At 39.2% G+C, this 14,924-nt stretch overlaps 1 protein-coding gene across 2 annotated transcripts in view; it reads left to right on the top strand.

The window, feature by feature from the left end:
• PARD3B (par-3 family cell polarity regulator beta) overlaps nt 1-14,924 on the top strand; it is a 1,240,289-nt gene that overhangs the window by 1,150,874 nt on the left and 74,491 nt on the right. For both annotated transcript variants that reach the window (XM_060194068.1, XM_060194070.1), the window contains one exon: nt 11,570-11,649. In XM_060194068.1, coding sequence (XP_060050051.1) covers nt 11,570-11,649 — 80 coding nt within the window. The remainder of the gene's footprint in view (nt 1-11,569; nt 11,650-14,924) is intronic.

The following is a 14,924-nucleotide window of genomic DNA, read 5'->3' as shown; positions in this document are numbered from 1 at the left end:
AGTTTCAATCTATTTTACCCTGCATATATTGATAAGGTAGTGATTTCTAAGATTAAAAGTTAATAGAAGTGTATATTAATGCTGTTCCTACCACCAAAAGTCTGTGTCCCTACCTCCAATCCCCAGGATTTATGTTTTAATGCCAAAATTTTATAAATAGAAGAACTTGTAGACACAGTGTGCTTAAACAACTCACCCGAAAGTTATTTTAAAAACATTTTATCCACTGTATTTTCTACACTAGCAGATGTTCTATACTAGACTATAAAGTGAATACCCAGTTATTTGACAAAATTACTGAAATTAAATTAGGGAAAATAAACACTTGAGAAATAATGGTTTGAACGAGTGTGTACTTTTGCCTCTCTAGATAGCAAATTTGCAAATGCATATCTCAGGAATAATATACTTCACACTGCCTAAGAGAAATAATTAAATAACCTATCCTGACTAGTTCCTCTCTGTGTAAATGGAGTCTCAACAGTTTGCGTCCACACATGTAACCCTTCTGCAGGGTATTTTAATATTAGAAGATGCTCAAAATCAGGTCATGACAGTTTGGATATTTTTATCAGGTTAATTCCTTAAAAAAAAAAAAATCTCTTAGCCAAACCTATAGCTAGGTAAGAGCAATGTAATTAAAAGTAAGACTTTGGAAATTGCTCAAGCATATCTGTCATGATCCCAACTTGGGGTGGAAGACATAGTTCCTAAAATGGCATCTAAATCTTTACACTTTGCATCTTAATCTTGTGCTGTGTCTGGCAGCACGAAACCTTTTGTAATGAACCTTAAGAAGACATGTTTGTAAATGAGGTTGTATCTAGCTAGGTGAATAAGTTGTATTAGAGCTTTGCACTGCCTCCCCATCTTTTAAATTGCCTCAAGATAACTGACCAATGGGACATTAATTAAAATATTGGCAAAAAAAAAGATAATAAAAGAAAATGTCCTAGCCTATAATATTTGGAGAAACTGTTGATTTTGAATTAATACTTTAAAAGAACTTTTTAAAACATTTATTATTATTATTATTATTATTGACTTATGTACTTTTATCTTTACCAGAGCGCTGCTCAGCTCTGGCTTATGGTGGTATGGGGAAATGAACCTGTGACTTTGGAGCCTCAGGCATGAGACTCTCTTTGCATAATCATTATGTGTCTTACCCCTACTCGAAGTATTCCTGTTTTTCTATTATCATAAATTTTCAGAAAAATCGTGTGATTTATCCGCTTATTCTTTGAATTGTTTAAAAAAATGCTTCAAAGAATATTAAATCTTCCCCTCTGCCATTAATCTGCAAATGGCAGAAGGGAGGCAAGTGGCCTCTTTAGTATATTGCTTCATGAAATTGCTGATTCTAGAAATGTCAGGCTAGAAATACATACTAATTTAAGGGGCCCTGATTCTAAGCAGCAAACCCCTTGCTTCTGTAGAGAAGAGACTAATAGCTTTATTTTAACAAGGCTCTTAACACTCCAGCCAGCAGCAGGCATTGAGTGAATGGAATTGGGAGAACTCCCATGGACTAAAAGCATCGTAATTCAGAGTTCCTTCTGAACACTAAGCCCTCCTGATAAGTTGTCAGAGGCTGTCATAAGCCAGCTAAAGAAGATCTCCATGTACAAGACGCATGAAGGTATAAGCTTTCCAAGTTGTTTTGAATAAATTCTATGAAGTTTCACTTCCTAAACTGTATTAGTAGAAAAAGATAAACATGTCCCAAGTCCAAGCATGTGTTCTAATATTACTTTGTTGTGGGAAAGACTAACTTTCTACTATGGCTTAAGTAAGGATTGTTTCTGAGATGTATATTTAGGTCATTACATTAAGAAAGAAAAATCTGTATGATACTAAGTAAGAAAAAAGGCTTCCTTAAAAAAAAAAATCAAAGCCACTGGCCTTATAATGGGGGAAATTATCTAATAAGGAGTTCTGTAGGAAGGTACATTTGCGAGTCTTGTTTCACACAGAGCAAAATGAGAAATGACATTAGAAATGCCTATGTCTGCTGTCTCTCCCTCTACTTTCTCCTAAAGTGGCCTAACATCCTGAGGACCTAACAGCAATTTACAATTAGTTTCTCTTTGTGGAAACTCTCTGTATGCAATTCCCTACCTTCAACTTGTAGGGATCTTTGTACACAAGACAATAATCGGTATTGCCACCATTTGGGGAGGGTGAAGTAGTAAAAGTTGATCAAGTTAGAAATTAGATGAATTATATTTACTCTATAAATGGGGTATTATATAGCTATTCAATTTTATCCTAGAAAAATAGTTTATCAAACAGGAAAATGCCAACAGTAAATAGTTGAGAAAAATCATTACACACTATTAAAACCTGTTCTTATTTATAACTACGAGTAGAGATCATCACTCAGTAATTTTTATAATAACTATTAAAGGATGTGCTTTAAATAATAGAACATGAGTTTATGCCCATTATTTTCATTAATAGTGTATGACTGAGTGAAAGATCATTTTCTTTACATGTGGCTTTACTTAGGAAACACAAACAAATGTTAATTTACTTGAAAGTGCAAATCTCATTTTCTGAACATAGTTCAGGATAATCAGTGGTTGTTTAGAAAACTCTAAAGGTGGTCAAGACCCCCCAAATTAACTTTTTCTCCCCCATCAATCCACTGAACTCACTTTCAATAAAGCACTAACACTCTCATGGCCAATTCCAATTTGCACATCTGCAGACGATTTTAGTCCTTATCCAGTTACAGAGAATGGTCATTCTCACTGATTTAAGTAAGAATAAATATTTCATAGAATATTACTAGAGTTACAGACTCTTATGGAAAGCCAAAGAAACAAATTCTTGAGTAAGTTTTGAGAATGAATGAGTTACCAAGTTACACTACAGAGACAAGTCACCCATGGATGCTGCCGCCACTTCTATTACAGGATGATTTCAAAGACACACAGTAATGACTATCTCAAGAGTCACCATAATTAGGAAGACACAATAATAAAGAAGACACCTCTACAGTACCCAACTTCAAAGCTAGCTATGAAAGTCACTCGGCGCCTCAGAAGTTTGTGATATACACTGGCAAAAATAATAATAATAATAATAAATCCACACACCTTGTATCATTCCTCTTAAAGTAAACAGAGGAAAAAGAAATCTACCTCTGAGGTTAATGACCTGATGTAAATCATACCCAGAATGGTGACTGATGGAAATTCTGAGACAGGTAGCTTTTAGGTTTCCAGGGTCTATAGGGTGGCATCACAAAGAGTAAAGATTGCATTAAACAACTCCAACTATTAGCTGGTATCGGTGAAAGGAGGTCTCGACACTTTACATCAGGCTCAACCTGACGCTGTTGACTGGCTACGGAAGAAGGGCAAACGCTAGAAGAAGAAAGGTGAAAGAATTAATGAACAAATGAATAAAATTCAATAGAGAGCCCAAAAAATACCCACATAATTACAGTCAATTGATCTTTGACAAAGAAACAAAAGAAATTCAGTAGAACAAAATATAAATGATATAATTATATCTATAATAGATTATATAATATATATTTACTATTATATAAAATATTTATAACATACTATTATATATTTAGAACATTTTATAAAATATATAAATAACCTGCACAAGTTCTCATACCATTACAAAAATAACTCAGGTCAGCACAATAGCACACTTGGGTAATGCACCACTTTGACATGTGCAAGACCCAGGGTTGAGGCCAGCCCCCACTACATCTCTCCCTCTCCCTCTCCCTCTCCCTCTCCCTCTCCCTCTCCCTCTCCCTCTCCCTCTCCCTCTCCTTCTCCCTCTCTCTCTCTCTTCCTCTCTTTATCTTACGCGTGTGTGTGTGCGCACACACACACACATGCACACAAGCACGCACACATACACACACACACTCTGTCTCTGTCTTTCTGTCTCAACTTTAAAAATTAACTCAAATATTAAGAGTTTGACTTCTCTTCCAATCTGTATCCCTTTAATTCCTTGCTCCTGCCTGATTGCTATGGTAAGAACTTCCAACACTATATTGAATAGTAATGATGATAATGGGCAGCCCTATATAGTCCCTGATCTGAGGGGAAATGCTTCCAGTTTTTTACCATTGAGTATTATGTTGGCTGTAGGTTTGCAATATATGGACTACACTATCTTGAGGAATTTTCCATCTATTCCCATTTTTACAGCATTTTGATCATGAAAGGATGTTGGACTTTGTCAAAGGTTTTCTCTGCCCTGCAAAAATTAGCCAGTCTATAAAATATAAAATAAAATATGAATAATATAAAATAAAATAAAAGTGTACCAAGTGGTGGTGTACTTGGTAGAGCACATGTGTGAAAATGTGAAAGGACCCAGGTTCAAGCCCTTAGTCCCTACCTGCTAGGGGAAAGCTTTGTGAGTGGTGAATTTCTCTCTGTCTCTATCTAATCAATCAGTAAATATATTTAAAATTAAATAAAAAGACAAGCCACTTGTTGGGAGAAAAAATATTTATCAGAAATATGTTCAATCAAGGACAACTGTCCAAAGGATGCAAAATATATTAAAATCTCTTTAAAACCCACTATAAGAAATCAATCAACTCAGTTAAAATATAAGCCAGAGACCTTAACAGACACCTCACCAAAAAAGATATACAGATGGCACATAAGCATATAAAAATATATTGCACATCAAATGTCATCCAAAAATGTAAATTAAAACAGCACTGAAATACTACTACATACCTATTAGAATGGTCAGCGTCTGGAACACTGACAACTTCAAATGCTGGTGAGAATGTGGAACAATAAGAACTTTCATTTATTGCTGGTGGGAATGCAAAATGGTACAAAAACTTTGGAAGATAGTTTAGCAGTTTCCTATCAAATTAAATATACTCTTAGCATATGACCACTGATCATTCTCCTGGATATTTTACCAAGTAGAGTTTGAGTTTTTATGTCACACAAAAACCTACACATGTCTGCTTGTGACATCTGACTCATTACTGCCCAACCTTGAGGGCACTAAGATGTCCTTCACTAGGTGAATGGCCATGTCTAATGGCAGGTAAGTAATCGGAGTTGTCATGTTTATACAGAATGAAATTTTATTCATATATAGGAAGTGATGGATCCTCCTTTTTTAAAGATTTATTTATAAAATGGGAACACTGACAAGACCATAGGGTAAGAGGGGTACAATTCCACACAATTCCCACCATGGGAACTCCATATCCCATTCCCTTCCCTGGTAGATTTCCTGTTCTTTAACCCTCTGGGATCATGGACCCAGGACCATTATGGGATGCAGAAGATGGAAGGTCTGGCTTCTGTAATTGCTTCCCCACTGAACATGGACATTGACAGGTCGATCCATACTCCCAGCCAGTCTCTCTCTTTCCCTAGTGGGGCAGGGATCTGGGGAAGTGGGTCTCCAGGACACCTTGGTGGGGTCGTCTGCCCTGGGAAGTCAGGTTGGCATCATGGGAGCATTTGGAACCTGGTGACTAAAAAGAAGACAGAAATCAGAGCAAATTGTTGACTAATCATGAGCCTAAATGCTAGATTGTTGCAGATGAAGATTTAGAGTCTCAGTTTTGGAAAAAGCTAGTAGTCTATTTTAGGTATATTCCAAGGGGCCCATGAGTTAACTAGTTTTTGCCTGAGCCTGACATCTAATATGCAGGTAACCTAAGCTATTGTCTGGGGTTTGGGGGGTGTCATAGTTGGAACAGGGACCAGATAGCTGGATCAGGGAAGAGAGTAGCTCCTAAATATGGAGAAAATATATAAATATTGTTAACTGTAAACCCCATTGATTTGATCTGGGGCCCATATTCAACACAGGAGCCTATGTAACCTCTTCATCCTTGTAAGTCTGAGCTCACATTCCATGGTCACTGTTAGGAACATTCCAGGCAACACTAATTTCAGGACCCATCATCCTTAGGTGATAGGCAGAGTATGTTGTCTAAGCTCCCTTCAGAGAATGGAACATTCCCTACCATTGTTGATGGATCCTGTTTTTTTACTAGAAATCAGAACCTAAAGGAATCATATTAAATGAGGTAAGCCAGAAAAATGAAGGATAAATATTAGATGATCTCACATATAGGTAGGACTTAAGAAACAAGGGAAAGGTATGAGGTGGAAATCCTAACTTGAGTCTATGCAAATATACTAGGATTCTGAAGGGAAAAGACAGGAGAGGGAGGTAGTGAAAGGCAACTGGGATGTCCTGTGGTGGAGGAAGAGGGCAACATGGTAGAAGGCATGGTATACTGACGTCTATTGGGGAGATTTGAAAATGTTCCCCTGTGACAACTCGTGGAAATCAACATTATTATAATAAAGTTATTTTTTTAAAAAGGTGGTAACCCAGAGATAAAATATAACTCAGCACTACAGAAAAATTAACAAATTCACTATCAATACTATGAAAAGACATGGAAGAACATTAAATGCATATTACTAGGTGGAAGAAACCAATATAAAAGTCTACATTCTGAGGGGGTCGGGCAGTGGGTTAAGCGCAGGTGGCACGAAACTCGAGGACCAGCATAAGGACCCCAGTTTGAGCCTCCAGCTCCTCACCTGCGGGGGATGGGGGGGTCACTTCATAATTGGTGAAGCAGGTCTGCAGGTGTCTATCTTTCTCTCCCATCTCTGTCTTACCCTCCTCTCTCCATTTCTCTCTGCCCTATCCAGCAGCAACAACATCAGTAACAATAATAATAACCATAACAATGATAAAAACAACAAGGGCAACAAAAAAGGGAAAATAAATAAGTAAAATATTTTTTAAAAGTCTAAATTCTACAGAATTCCAACTATATGATACTCTGGAAGTTAACATTATGGAGATAATAAAATATCAGTGGTTGTTCAGTATTTGGAATTAAAGGAGGAATAGAGCACACAGAATTTTTTTATTATTATTACTGATTTACCAAATTACAAAATAACAGGGGTAGGGACCAGGTGGTGGTGTACCTGCTTGAGCACACATGTTACAACACGCAAGTATGTGGGTTCGAGCCCCTGGTCCCCACTTGCAATGGGGAAAGCTTTGCAAGTGATAAGGCAGTGTTGCAAGTGTCTCTCTGTTTATAACCCTCTCTATCACCTCCCTCTCAATTTCTGTCTGTCTCTATCCAATAAAGATATTTTTTAAAATTTTAAACAAAATAACTGGTACAATCCCACACTGTTCCCACCACCAGAGTTCTGTGTCCCCATTCCCTCCATTGGAAACTGAAGTGGTTCTCCCAAGGTTATGGACATGGGTTGACTATTAATTTCTGTATCTATCTGTCTGTCTGTATCTCTATCATCTATCTATCTATATTTTTTGTCCACATTTTCTGAGGTACTGTCTTCCTTTTTAAGCCACACTTATACCTATTATTACTTCCAAATGTCTTCCCCGTTTTTCACTACAGAGATTATTTTTAAGCAGTGAAAATGTTCAGAATGATGTATAATGGTGAATGCATGCCATACGTTTAGCCAAGCCCATAAAATGCATAGTATGAGAAGTCAACCCTTATGTAAACTCTAGACTTTGAGGGGTGGCTCTCTGTCAATGTAGGTTCATCACTTGTAACTGGAGTGCCATTCTGATAGAGGATATTAATAATGGGGGATAATGGAGTGCCATTCTGATAGAGGATATTAATAATGTTGTGTTGGTGTTGAGGGTGTGGGGGAGTTTCTGTACCTCCTCTCAATTTTGTTGTGAAACAAAAACCGTTCTGAACTCAATCTATTAAAAAAAAACAAAACCCTGCAGTGGTGGTAGTAATGGTGATTGCTGTAATGGTAAAACCAATTGTGTTATTGCTTCTAGTATAATACCTTGTTCCTCGTTGTCTCTGTTTCTTCCTTTACCAAAACTTTGACATTCCCTGAAATCATGGTGCTTTTTTAAATTGACTTAATAATTAAAGACAAGACCATAGGATAGGAGGGGTACAATTCCATGTATTTCCCACCACCAGAATTCCCCATCCCATCCCCTCCATTGGAAGCTTTCTTCTTCTTTCTTTCTTTATTTGTTTATTTATTGCCTCCAGGGTTATTGCTGGGACTCAGTGCCTACACTATTAATCCACTGCTCCTGGGGTCTATTTTTCCCCTTTTGTTGCCATTGTAGTTTTATCATTGGTGTGGTTATTAGTATTCTTGTCATTAATGTCATTGTTGTTGGATAGGACAGAGAGAAATGGAGAGAGGAGGAGAAGACAGAGAGGGGAAGAGAAAGACACCTGCAGACCTGCTTCACTGCCTATGAAGTGAGCCCTTTGCAGGTAGGGACCTGGGGGCTCACACCAGGATTCTTATATGGTCCTTGTGCTTTGAGCAATGTGCACTTAACCCTATTCTTGATCCCTCTAGGAGCATGGACCCAGAATCAGTATGGGGTGCAGTGGTGGAAGGTCTCGCTTCTGTAATTGATGCTCCACTGGACATGGGCATTGGCAGGTGGATCCATACTTCCAGCATGTTTCTATCTTTCCCTAGTGGGACAGGGGTCTGGAGAGGTGCGATTCTAGGGCACATTGATCAGGTTGTCTGCCCAGGGAAGACAGGTTGACGTCATAGTAGTGTCTGCAACTTGATGGCTGAAAAAGCATTAAAATATATAGCCGAGCAAAGTGTTAAAGAATCAGGAACCTAAAGTTAAGCATATAGCAGATAAGATTTGGAGGTCTCCATTTTGGAAAAACTAGTAAGTCTAATGGCCTCATATTGGTTTACTTTCATCCTCTGTTCTTGGAGCTTCTTCCGTTACTACTCTTCCACCAGTCCCACCCCCCACTCAAGCCCTCACCCCAAAAGAAAACCTCATCATCATTCATATGCAAGCTTCAGATGAAACTTCAACACCCATCTAAGCTGTCTTTAACTCTCCCAGGTGCACTTTGGTATCTGCTCCTTCAGACTCCCACCGTCTTCTTCCTCAGGCTGACAGCCTAGCAGTGATCTCACCAAACCTTAATTGTTTGCAGGTCTCTCTCCTCTACATTCAGAGCAGTGAAAAAAAAAAAAAAAAAAAAAAAAACCCAGGCCCTTGCTTGTTGTTTCAAATATAACCTGGTGTGGCATCAGGATAAGCTAGGGACCCTGCAATTACTAAACGAATGACTGCATCAAAAACAGTTTTGCCGTTGAGAAGTCTCTCTATTGAGAAGCACATAAATCTATACACAATGTGGTGAAGTCCAGAGTGGATTTTGATATACAAACACAACACCCATCTCAGAAACCTGACCTTTGTTCTGCTGCTCCATCACATATGCCCTACCTCCTATGATCTGTGCTACTATTTATAACATCTTGAATGGCATTGGATCAGGCACTGTCCTGCATCATGACTTAGTTCATTTTGAATATTTTGCTTGCTTCCCCAATACAAATACACATTCCTTAAGGCTGAGGAACATCCAGAACCTCATCTACTGGTAGCTCAACAGAAGCATGTGAGTGCAAGCTGCCAGTATGAGGACTCTTAACAGTAGTTCCACTTGGTTCTAGGTGACAGTGCTGAAAGTACTAACTTGGAGTTTTACGATCCTAAGAAAGAATTAGTGGACAATGTTTAGAATCAACAGTAGATATAAAATAATTACTTATCTGTGTTCATTCATTGTGGGGGAGGTGTCTAGAGTGAGATTTGGGGGAGGGAAACCTTCATGGAAGCTGAGGAATAAATGATTGGTTATCACCAATCCCTGTGAGTAAAGAAATATTGTATGGAAAAGGTAGTTTTAAAAATATGATCCTTGTCACAATGAAGAGTGCTGTAAGGGTGTATGTGTGTGTGTGTGGGGGGTATAAACAGTTGAGAACACATCATACTCTGAACAAGTACCCAGGTTTGAATCCATGTACCCCACCTGCAAGGGAGATGCTTCAGGAGCAATGAAGCAGCTCTGCAGGTATCTGTCTCTTTCTCTCTCCCTTTTTGTCTCCCACCCCCTCAGTTTCTCTCTGTCCTATCAAATAATAAAAATAGAAAGAGGGGCCAGGTGGTGGCATACCTGGTTGAGCACACATGTTACAATAAGCAGGCCTTCAGTCCCAACCTGCAAGGGGGAAAGCTTCACAAGTGGTGAAGCAGGGCTACAGATATCTCTCTCTTTCTCTCCCTCTCTATCATCCCCTTCCCACTTGATTTCTGGGTATCTCTGTCCAATAAATAAATAAAGATAATTTTAAAAATTAAAAAAAAATAGAAAGGAAAGAATGACCACTGGGAGTGGTGAATTTGTAGTGCCAGCACACAGCCCCAGCAATAACCCTGGTGGCAATAAAAAAAAATTTTTTTTTAAAGGAAAGAAAAAGAAAAAAATAGTAATACAGCTTGAAGAAATCATGTTAAGTGAAATAAGTCATAAACTAAAGGATGAATATGGGATGATCTTATCCACACGCAGAAGTTGAAAAATAAGATCAGAAGGGAAAACACTTAAGCCGAACTTGGAATGGAGTTGGTGTATTGCACTAAAGTAAAAGACTCTGGTGGGGCTGGGGTAGGAGTCCAAGTCCTGGAACATGATGGCAGAGGATGTAGTGGGGGTTGGATTGTTATGTGGAAAACTGGGAAATGTTATATACGTGCATACTGTTGTATTTACGATTGACTGTAAAACATTAATCCCCCAATAAAAAAGAAATTTAAACAAGAATTTTTTTTTAAAAAAAGAGTAATATGAGGGTCGGGAAGTAGTGCAGGAGGTTAAGTGCACGTGGCACAAAGCGCAAGGACTGGCATAAGGATCCTGGTTCGAGCCCCCACCTCCCCACCTGCAGGGGAGTCACTTCATAAGTGGTGAAGCAGGTCTGCAGGTGTCTATCTTCTCTCCACCTCTCTGTCTACCCCTCCTCTCTCCATTTCTCTCTGTCCTATCAAACAACAACATCAATAACAACAATAATAGCTACCACAACAATGATAAACAACAAGGGCAACAAAAGGGGAAAAATAGCCTCCAGAAGCAGCTCATTCATGGTCAGGCCCTGAGCCCCAGCAATAACCCTGGAGGCAAAAAAAAAAAAAAAAAAGAGTAATATAAGGATATGTGTTTACATGTTATGTGGAATCCAGAAAAAGGAACTAGACAAAAATCCAAATACATCATGAGTTTTGATTAACAATGATATTCCAATAGTGATCTATTAAGACATTTAGATACTAGTAATAAGACACTGGGTTCAGAGTCACTGGAAATTCACCATTCTGTCTTCTCAATTTTTCTGTACACCTAAAGCTGTTCTAAAGATGATAGCTGATTGAAAAAGTAGTCTCACAGCCTACAGAATATCCCTGGCATAGTGACGGGAAGGAATCAGTTTGACAATAACCCTTTTCTGAAAGAAGTGACTTTCCTGTTAAATGCCATTTGTTGTTGCTTGATCATCAATTCCTATAGTGATTCTGAGTTCTTGCTTCCTTTTTTCCACAGTTGATTTTTGGCAGGCAGCGGCAGCATTTGTGCACTGATTAGAATTTTGAGAAGCATTGTCAGTAACCAGGGTATATAATGGATCTTCATCTCTAATTACTTTTCTCTCCACAGGTGCCTGGAAAAGGTCCAGATGGGAACGCACACAACCTCCGATTTGAAGGGATGGAGAGGCAGTACGCGTCCTTACCCAGGTACATCACTGAGGGGGTCTCCCCTCCTCAGTTCACCCACAAATGAAGTCTTTAGAGATATCTACATGAGATAGGAATCTGGCTTTGAAATAGGGGGTATGTTATAATATGCCATCTGCTGCAACCCCAGTGCCATTTTCACAACTGTGCTAATAATTGAAGCCCCTGTGAGTTATTTTTTATGGAAAGAAAATAGTATATCTTTGCAATTGAATATGTCAGCAAGAGTATTGGATGCCGAATGGAAATCATAAGCCTTTGCTATCCAAGTGGTATTGAACGTCTGCACTAAGCTTAGAGACAATAAAATAGTAAATCCTCTGTCCTAGGAGTTACTCAGGAGGAAGGGCGAGCCAGCCTTAACCTTGGAGATTCGTAGTGTCAAAATGCATGAGAGAAATGGGAACCTGAGAAGCTGTTCTTTTCTTGATTCAGAACCTGACCATGTTCTTTGGGCAAAAGGCAGATATTTCTCAGAGGCACAGACTAGGCAGAAGAAAGAAAAGAATTGTGTGGGAAAAGTTCACTGGGCTGTTCTGACCTTACACGATCCATTTATGTTGTAACTAGACACCCCTGAAAATGAGATACAGTTCTCAAAGGTTTGTGCTCTTGTCTGTGAGATGAAGAATAATTTTAGCCTGTTATCAGTAGCACATGACAATGAGGAAACCTTTGCAAGGTTGCATACACTACAGCTGCTATGGGAGTCCAATGAGTTGAGATGAGTTGACAGTGTGAGAATTAGTGGATTCAAAACATAAACAACAAAGAAAGCTTAATGTCAACCAGAACACTGGAATGTCACAGAATATCTCCTTTAAAATTGGGGTGGGGGAAGGAGTGTCAGGGGGAATTTAAGTGCAACTTCTTTGCCACCAAAACTGAATGGTTGAAGTGCTAACTCAGAATGGGAAGTAACACTTCTGAGTCGCATGTTGTCTACGTACCTATGTGCACACTTACAAAAGTAACATTCTGAATATTACAGCAAGGAGGGCCTAAGAGACTAACTTCTCTTATCAACAGTGATTTTCAAAAGTTAGAAAATCTCAAATCTAGGAGCCGGGCAGTGGTGCACCTGGTTGAACACACTTGTTACTATGTGCAAGGACCCAGAGTTGAGTCCCTGATCCCCACGTGCAGGGGGAAAGCTTTACGAGTGGTGAAACAGAGCTGTGGGTGTCTCTCTGTCTCTCTCCCTCTCTCTCTCCCTCTTCCCACTTGATTTCTGGCTATCTCTATCCAATAAATAAATAAATAGAAAGTAAAAAACAAATGTTTTAAAGAAAATCTCAAATCTAGCAGAAAATCAGTTTCTAATAGTGATTGGACAGTGTGTCCAAAATACAATATTTTAAAAGCACAGTTGTATTTTACTTAGATGTGTTTGTGTGTATGTGTATGTGTGTACACATAGCCTCATCATTTTTTTTCCCCTCATCCTTGATTTCTTCTCATTCCCTATTTTCTCCTGGCCTAGGGTTTTGTTTTCATTTTTAATAGTGGAAGTAGTCTCCAAAATTTGTTTTAAATATAAAATTTCTGGCTTTCAGTGTTGAAGTGTATGGAAATTGTGGTTAAGGCAGATGGAAAGTGCTACGTTCTTATGAAAGAAGGGAAAAAAATGAGAAACTGGAAACATTTTAATGTCTTCCTGACCAGCTTGCACTCAGACGGAAATGGAGGGTTATTATTTTTTTTCATACAAATCAAAAGCACAGAAATAACTCTTAAAATTCTATAGATATCACTCCTGCATTTACTCCCCTTCTATCTGACGGTCATCTCGTCTGTGTCAGACTCTTAGACTGGAAACTGGAGACGCCTTGTCACTCCCTCCCCAGCAATCTGCCCTCCAGGACAAGAGGTAGAAAAGCAGCTCCTTCTAATCAGTGAAACAAATGCCTAGATTAGTAATGATCTAAAATTAAAGCATAAAGCCCTCTGAATTTCCAACTCCTATTTATTTTTTTACTAATAAGCCCTGAAACGCTCAATCATGGCCGATTCCAAACAAGACTATTTTAGGAGTAAACACTGTGGAGGGAGTTTTCTGCTGTTTGTGGCTCTGGAGCCATCATCACAATGTATGAATTGACAAAATCCTGCCAACTCCCAGAATATAACTGGAGCTGAAAGGGAAGCATGTGAGACTGAAAACAATTTTGACAAACAGTCCCCTCTCCTACACACACAATAGTAGGAGTGATTAGTTGCACGTGCAGGCGGACCTTTGTAGCTACCTGGCAACCAGAAGGAGCTCTGATGGAGAACAAATTAGCCTCAGACAAACGCATGTGAGATCCCTGGCACCACATCTTAACTGGACGGGCTCAACAACAAGTTTTCATCTCAGTAGAGAAAGGGAACTTGCATAGTACCTTCCCCAATGTGCCCTGATCCATGGGGTAGAGGCGGGGGGGGGGGGTGGTCATGTTCATTTTTATCCAACAAGATGCAGCACACAAAAGCAGGTGACACACTTCAGGCTTCTGAGAGGAATGCAGTTTCAGCTATGCGTGCTGGTGACATTTATCCTGATTTTCTCGTTTGTTCCCTGCCCCAGAGAGTTTTCTGTCCACTTAATTGAATCACGCCAATGTCACACTCTCTCTCCTTGTCTGAGAGTGAGCCCATCTCTGTGAACATCCTGTTCCCCCTCTTTGTCACAGGGAGCTTTCAATTACTTATGTATGGAGTTAAATTTTTAATTAAAAACAAGAATAATTCCATCTATAGGCAGTCAGGGGCCAGCCTTATAGGGGACTTAATATGCTCCTGACTGATTTGGTTCCTCCTATATTATTAGAAGAGAGCATCATGGGAGTTTCTAAGATTAAGTCAATAATGTGGATTGATATGCCAAATTTGCAGCCAAGAACACAGAGAGAAAGTACCCCCCCACCCGGCCCAGTGCATGGAGTTGGTGAGAAGCTTTGGTCTAGGAGGCACCCTGGCATGAATTCATAGACCTCTTTCATCTTTAAAGTAGAGCCATGCAGCTTACTCCCAGGCTAAATGACACTTCAGGAAATAAAGCCAAAGCCCCAGCCAGCCCAAGAAAAAAGACAGTTCCCAGAACTTGGTAGTTATGAGGTTGCCTAAGGCTAAAGGCTAAGCGATGTTAAGTGTTATTGTTAAGCAATGTTAAATTTTCTGCCTAGGAAGAAAAATGGCTTTATTTCTTTTCTCCTGAGGGTGCTGTTTTGGAAAGCATAGCATGGTTGTAATACAATGTCATTAGCAAACACCAGGCTTTTACCAGGGCCAGT

This window comes from Erinaceus europaeus, chromosome 7 (assembly GCF_950295315.1).
Source record: "Erinaceus europaeus chromosome 7, mEriEur2.1, whole genome shotgun sequence".
Taxonomy (NCBI): domain Eukaryota; kingdom Metazoa; phylum Chordata; class Mammalia; order Eulipotyphla; family Erinaceidae; genus Erinaceus; species Erinaceus europaeus.
The sequence above is the reverse complement of the archived record's forward strand: the minus strand, read 5'-3'. Positions and strand labels throughout refer to the sequence as shown.